General features: G+C 39.6%; 1 protein-coding gene across 1 annotated transcript; it reads left to right on the top strand.

Moving 5' to 3' along the window:
- Window positions 1-1885: 1885 nt before the first annotated feature.
- Window positions 1886-4409, top strand: LOC306933593 (uncharacterized protein; the record flags this gene model as incomplete). Its single annotated transcript, XM_079515877.1, has 3 exons — window positions 1886-2132; window positions 2254-2393; window positions 3606-4409. The coding sequence occupies 3 exons, from the start codon at window positions 1886-1888 to the stop codon at window positions 4407-4409; spliced, it is 1191 nt and encodes a 396-aa protein (XP_079372003.1).
- Window positions 4410-7935: the final 3526 nt, after the last annotated feature.

The following is a 7935-nucleotide window of genomic DNA, read 5'->3' as shown; positions in this document are numbered from 1 at the left end:
TTCTAGGGGAGGGCAGGGGTGGGCATAGCTCACCCAAACGTGCTCCTTGCTCACCCAATGTGGGTTTGACACCCCACCCGCCCCAGCGGAGTCGCCCCCCCCCCTTACAATTCTGTCTGCCCACCTGAGTGGGGCTGGCTAAATCCCCCTGCTGTAGGCCTACATAATAGCACACAAAGAAACATGTGACACAGATAAAATACAATAATATAGCCCATAGGCTATATTTGAACAATCTAAATTGTGATTATACTAATATTGACTTATTCTTCTTATTACATTATTGATATATATTATAATATGTAACAGGCAGCAATGGTGATTTTCACTGTGTAGCATTATTTGGATGATCAAACCAGGCCAGCCTAAACGGCTATAAGTGAACATGTGCCCAAAGACGTTGCTCACCCGATTTAATTTGATTTATGACTAATTTGGAGCAGACAGCAGCAGAGCTTTTCCAGTTATCACTGGAAACGTAGCGTTCTGACTACAGTCTTTGGAATCACCACTAGATGGCAGAAGCGGCAGCGTTGCCGCCATCTTGGTGTGATTACGTCCAAGTCATCGCACCAGTGTCGCCTCTTTATATAGAATCTCTTCTTTGGCGCTGTTCTGAATTTACTGCTGATGTTAGTCTAGCCACAACGTAGAAGTCAATGTGCTGTTCTAAATGTCACTGCCAACTGTGTTTTCTTTTTTTTCTCTGACTGCTAGGACAGAGTAATCTAGTAAGAGAGTGGCGACACGCTTTGATCTCGCCGCAAAGCGGGTGCCTATGGGCTATAGTTCCAAACGTTGGAACTATCCTATTGAGGTAGAATGAGCACTTCCGCATTCCATTGTTACAGTGGGAATCAACACTATTGTCGCCACTCTCTTACTCTGTGTTAGTGGTCGTATTTTTCTCTCTTCTTCTCTTTCTCTCTGTTGTTCATCATCACCTTTTTGTTTCTTTATCACAACGAACAATTAAATCAAGGTCTTTGAAATACTTTGTAATGATTGTTGACTATCTTGCAATTTCGGCGGTTGTGCCAAACGAGTTACGAGTTACATAAACCACGTGACAGAGGTGTTTTCTGCTCCATCAATGCCGTAACTCTGTTTTACTCTATGACACTGGTTAGCATATAGTCATCATTTGATAAGGGGCGTGCATGATCAGCCGACTCGGGCCAATTAAAAAAACGATCAAACCGCTAAAACTGGGTCAATTAGAATATTTTGTGTACAAGAGGTTATATATTATATAGGCTATATTGTATAACATGCATATAAAGACACCCTGAACACAAGAAGCGACACAACCCAACTGCACAACACGACAAGATCAAAACTTATATTAGGCCTATTTCAAAATCGAGTTCAAACAAAGTCTAACTAGATCCAACTCCATTCTCAGTGCAATTAGCCATACAGTGCTTGCACTCACCATTCTTTAGGCTACAACATAATCCATTTAATGAGTCCGCACAAAATTCTCCATAGTATGTCATCCAAACCTCTGGTCCATAACTCTAAAGTAAAGTTAGAATGGACAAGAGCGATGGACAGGAGTCGACATCGAATCCAGACCAGATATTGTCCACAAGTAGGAATCATGTAATTTGTTTTCCACAAACGAGGAACACATGAGTTAATGTTGCCATCAACACAGGTCTCCTCCTATATATATATATATATATATATATATATATATATATATATATAACAAGGACACAATATACACATGCTTAGAATCATATAAATACAAGAATAGAATGTCCACATGTCATTTAAAAACACGTGATTCCGAAAATCACTGAATTTGAATATGTTCCCCTATAAATACCACCAATTAAGAAACAAACAGCTACTCGAACATTACAGAGTAATCGCAAGAATGGCTTCCGCCGCCAAACAAGCAAGGTATGACAACGAAGAAAGCTGCACCGGATTCATATTCGAAACCACTGAGGTGAAGCTATCTAAAATCAACACGAAATATTTTAACTTCGTGTTTCAAATTGGAGCTGAGGAGTATCTCGACTGCGTCGCGTTTTCACCATCTCATCACGCAAATATCATGCAATGCCAGGAACAGGAGTCACCCACCACACTAATCAACATTAGAAAAATCACCAACCAATGTAAGTTTAATTATCTTCATTTAACATTTGCTATTTGATATGCCTGTATAGACCTACACTAAAATAACTATCAAATACTGCCATAATAAAGAAATGTGTGCATTTAATACTTGTCTTACAGACACCAACAAATTCAACCTTCAAATAACGCACAAAACGCTAGTACAATATACCTCCAAAGTCAATTTCATTCGAAAATCACCCACAACCCTGCAACCTACAACCATTCAACAAGTCAAACACCTTTCAGACAGACAGAAAGTAAGTATTATAGGCCTATATTTTTCATTCTTAAACTACCGCACAATAGAATACATTCACATAATTAATTTTGAAGGTGGATTCTAACAATAGTTTTTAAAGAGAATACAAAGGTTTTTTTTGCTTGTTTCACCGCAAATATAGCTAAGATGACTTAATAGCCTATAGGCAGTGTTGGGCAGCTACATGTATAGGCCTAGCTTAACTTGTCCGACATTATTCCTTTTAGCTAATTTGATGGGTTTTTTTCCATTAAGAATCGAGGCTCAAATACCTGCACCTAGTGGAGTATGCAATAGGTCTAATAAAGTTAATAGGCCTATTTATTAGCTACGATTCATTGTTATCTGTTTGGTCATTAACTACAAGGAATAGTCAGCCATGTGAATTAAGCTATGTAGCCTAGCTGACCAACACTGCCTATATGCCTATTAATTTGCATTGCACAGTGCACTCACTCGGTACAATATGCAGCTAGTGTGTATATATATATATATATATATACTTGGCTGACATTATTCCTTGTAGTTAATGACCAAACGGATAACAATGAATCGTAGCTAATAAATAGGCCTATTAACTTTATTATACCTATTGCATACTCTGCTACGTGCAGGTATTTGAGCCTCGATTCTTAATGGAAAAAAAACCCATCAAATTAGCTAAGGAATAATGTCGGACAAGTTAAGCTAGGCCTACATGTAGCTGCCTATAGGCTATTAAGTCATTTTAGCTATTTGCGGTGAAACAAACAAAACCCTTTGTATTCTCTTTAAAAACTATAATTTATATACTCTATATATATATATATATATATATATGAGTTGCAATACCCTCAGATAACCGGATCAAATTACACATTCCAATCAGCTTGTATAAACATAAAGCTCACCAACATTACAGATGTAGAACAAAACAATCTTAAAACATCGTTTCAGCTTGTAGATTGGCTATTTTGAACTTGTGAAATGGGACATTCTGCAATATGAGTACTTTTACTTTTAGTACTTTAAGTACATTTTGACACAGATACACTTGTACTTTTACTTGAGTACATTTCGAATACGGGACATGTACTTGTAACAGAGTACATCTACATTGCAATATTTGTACTTAAGTAAAATATTTGAGTACTTATCATCACTATACAACACTGAAAATCGTATATCACAAGTATAACTAAATAAATAAACAAATTTATTTTCTCATCAGATTGGAAAAATCACCGCCACCATCACCACCATCCACCCCACAACCACCGGCAACACCTACAGAGGACCCACTGCACAACAAACACTGGAGATTGCTGACACGACGGACAAAATCACATGCACCATCTGGGACACACAAACTGACACACTGCACCAAGACACCACATACACTTTCACTAATCTCACTCACCGCACATTCCCCTGCAGTTCACTCACCACCACCGCATCCTCCACAATCACCCCCCACGATGAAGCACTAATCATTCCCCCATCCATTCTTGCACTTTCACTTGCCCTAGACCCCGCACCATCAACGAGCACCTGCACAGTCACAGGAGAAATCACGGGAGCACAAATCACCAATAAAAGAAAATGCGCACTTTGCACTCACCTCCAAAATCCCGACACCTTTAACGTTAACACCAAAATAAACACTTGCACGAAATGTCACATGGCACAAAAAACACTTAAATTCACAAATGTCACATCCGGTATTTTGGCCATTGACTCCCCCACACATGTACATCCCATCAGACTCACCATCACAACAGCCATATTAAACACGTATTTAAACACAAATCACTTAGATCACCTCACCACAACCACAGCCATCACCGAGCACTTTTTGGACTTGGACCCCGTCACAATAGAGCACACCCCGTCACTCCTCATCACCTCCATTTCATCCCCCCAAGCAGCAAAAACACCCCCAGCACCCCCATCATCACCCCCATCATCACCAGCAATGGAAGACACGGACGACGAACTCTGCCAAGCCTCTTTAGATTTTAAAAAAGACGTTTGAATTTAATTTGTTTTTTTTGTTTTTTTCCGTTTTTTCAGTTTCAATTATATTTTTATTTAAGTTAAAGTTTTTTTTTTGGAATGAAATATCTGTTTGAATCTAATTTGTTTTTTTTTGTTTTTCCCTCTTAAGGAAGTATTTCAGTTAAGTTAAAGTTTTTTTTTTTTTAATTAAATATCTGAAATGAAATCTTAATGTATTGTCTTTTTGTTTTACAGCACTTTTTGCATTATGCAGTCAACCTAACGAACACCTACTAGTAATTACAAAGTAATACACAATTATTATAACTTTGGGACAAAACCATTTTCCTGTTAAGTTCAACACATCAATGCAATTCATTCAATCGCATTGCTGTGGTTGATCTTAAACAGATCTCGTCCCGAAACGTTGATGTAGTTTGGGCTTAAAAGTTGATACAGTTTAATTTGACTATAATGTCCATATACATGTTGGTAAATACTTAATCTACAAACTCAAGCAACATTCTAACATTGTTTATAAATCAATGGCTTATAAATCAATATTTGCTATTCTTTTGAATAGAAATGACAATTTGACCACTTTTAAATAACTTTGTGATATTAAAATGACTTACAATTTCACTTCACGCTACAAACTCCCACAAGCTAAAAATCATTACTTTAAACGACAACTATATTCCAAAGTAATTGCTCTCTTACTTCAAATATAATACAGCATTTAAACAACATCCACAATTAATCACATCTCAGTTTCAGTACGTTCGAAAATGCGCACCGAAAGAGTACTCTAGGCCTACTATATTCTTTTGTAGCAGTCAAGAGCCTAGCCGCAATTTGCAATGCTAGATTTTTTTTTTATAATGGGATGAATCTAGACTTACAATACCCTCCATTGACTACCCACTCATTCAATTTGGTTTGCGATCTGCTTGTCTTAAACGACGTTAAAAATGTGCAGCTGTTGCAGCTGTAGTCCAAGCTTGAATTATCCTCTTTCAATCTGCCGAACTTGTTTTTCATAAAAATCCACCGTAGACATGTTATTAGCTATTTTCTGTCAAGAAATTCTGTGCAGGTTATTCTTTTTCTAAGTGCTGGAGTTTGGAAACACTCGTCGTATGTCACTGAACGGCCCTGCTTACCACCTGTTTCGAAGTTGCACATAATGCAGGAGGCAGCAGCGCGACCCGTTAACAAAAACGAGTGCTTCCAAACTGCAACACTTGTCTTGACAGAAAGTAGCTCATAATATCTCTATCTCTACGGTGGATTTTTAAGAAAAACAAACTGATTGAAAGAGGATAATTCAAGCTTGGACTACAGCTGCAATGTTGGTGAGTTTAACGTCGTTTAAGACAAGCAGATCGCAAACCAAATTGGATGACTGGAGTCAATTGAGGGTATTGCAACTCTAGATTAATCCCATTATAAAAAGATCTAGAGTTGCAGATTGCGGCTATCAAGAGCCATAGATTGTGATTGCGCAGTCTTGACCCGTGAACGTCAATCTCTTGACAGTTCACTATACGTACAACAGTGTCCCAGATTTCCATGCCCTCTTCTAGGCGAAAATCCAGCTATAACACACGCTGAACAGGCTTTAATACGTAGCGGAAAAACACCACTCCAAAACCACTGTCTCGATTAGGCTACTAACAGCACATTTAACGTAATCACTTTCGAATGCAAGCAGCTCAAAGTCACAACTATATGATGACGTGCACGCCGCTCGCGCTGATCCATCCAAACACATACGTAGAACATGTCTTGTCACGACCCCAAAACACTGAGGTAAACTTGATGTTGTTTGATTAAACACAACAAGCCACGCTGCCACCGAAAACTATAGCCTCCCATGTTTGTGTCGAAGAACGCTGTATAACGACGCCTAGGTCAACAAAACACAGCGGTCAAGTGAAGCCTGACTAGTTGCCTGCTGATGAAAATGGTTGATCTGCAAGCTCACAACGCGTCGCATACGGAAACTAGCCTGGCGCAGCCAGCCTTCATCCGACCCATAGCATATGAATATGCCCCGAAGGGCAGCGAAGCGCAGTGGTATATTAAAGTATCGCAACGCGAGGCTATCCGGCCGGAACCCGTTATGAGTTTATAGATCAGCTATTTGCAGGTACAAGGAAATATCCAGGATGTGAGACGTTTAAAAAAAAATGCTTTCACAATAAAATAATTTCAGCCTTCACAAATTGAAAAGAGCTACAGTAGGCTATCAGCATTATAGCATATATGCATGGGCATATTTCAGATAGCCCATATATGACGAAACAGAAACAAAGTGGAAAAGAATTAGGTCTACTGATTCAGTGGCATTTCAAGGTCAAGGTCAAGGTAAACTTTATTGTCCACAAGGGAAATTTGTCTTGGGCTTTCACCCCAGCTACAGCCACACATAAAACATCAATGACAAACAAATACATTACAGAGGAAGACACAACATTACACAATTGCACACTTGATGTGGATAATCTAACATCACACAGTTACTGCTGTTTCAGAGCCTCGTTCAACATCTTAGTTGATGCTGGTACAAACGATTTTTTAAATCTGATGTACTTCCACTTTGGTTCTTTGTATCTTCTCCCAGAGGGCAGAAGTACAAACTCGCCATTTAAAACATGAGTAACATCACTGACGATTTTTTGAGCCTGTTTTAATGTAGCCTGCTCATAAATAGACTGCAGAGAGGGGAGTTGTCTTACCCCTATGATCTTCCCTGCAGTCTACACCAATCTGAACAATTTGGACCGTCACATTACAAACGAACGGGTGCATGAAAAGTAAACACCTAAACATTGTTGGCACTTCAGTGTTAAATTGGCTTTTCCCCCCCAAAATGTAAAATAAGGAAATAATTTGCAAAATAGTAATGTATTGACATATTGTAAAATATGGGATTTATTAATCCCAAAGGGATTTTTTAATTTGTTTTTGTTTGTGTGGTATGATGGGCGTGGGTTCCCACGCTGTCACGGCCCATCCTTCACTCACTCAGTGACTGATTAGTGACAGTATAAGGCAGCACGTTTCCTGTTGCCCGTCTTCGTCTGCTCCGGTTGTGGGTGCCACGGTTCATGCTCAGCGGGCCTGCGTTCCCACAGTAGAAGTTGTTTCTGCTTCTGTCTCGCTTCAGTGCAGGTATGTGTCTGTCTTGCTGTTTAAGCAATCGCCGGCACCTATCGCTGTGTTGGCTTTGAACTTGACCGTTCATGTTGTCCTTTTAGCTCCTGTATATGCTACTGCTCCTCTCCTTCTGGAGTTTTGTACCGATGTGCTGTGCTCATCACCACACACTGCAGGTAGGTCCGTGATCCTCCTCCGCACTACAACACTTTCGTTTTGTGTCATGTCACCATTAGAGCGTAAACCTTATCAGCTCTCATGTTGTTTCAGTGACGGATCGGGCGCCTGTCCCGCTGCTGCGGGCTCCGACGGCGAGCTCTGCACTCACAGAGGGGGTGCGTTCACTGTTTGTTTCTCTCTGCTCCTTTACCTCTAGGTTAACGCAAAGCTTGTTTTTACAG

The sequence above is a fragment of the Electrona antarctica genome (genome assembly GCF_951216825.1).
Source record: "Electrona antarctica genome assembly, chromosome: 2".
In the NCBI taxonomy this organism is placed as follows: Eukaryota; Metazoa; Chordata; class Actinopteri; order Myctophiformes; family Myctophidae; genus Electrona; species Electrona antarctica.
Note: the sequence above shows the minus strand (reverse complement) of the source record. Positions and strands in the feature narration are given on the sequence as shown.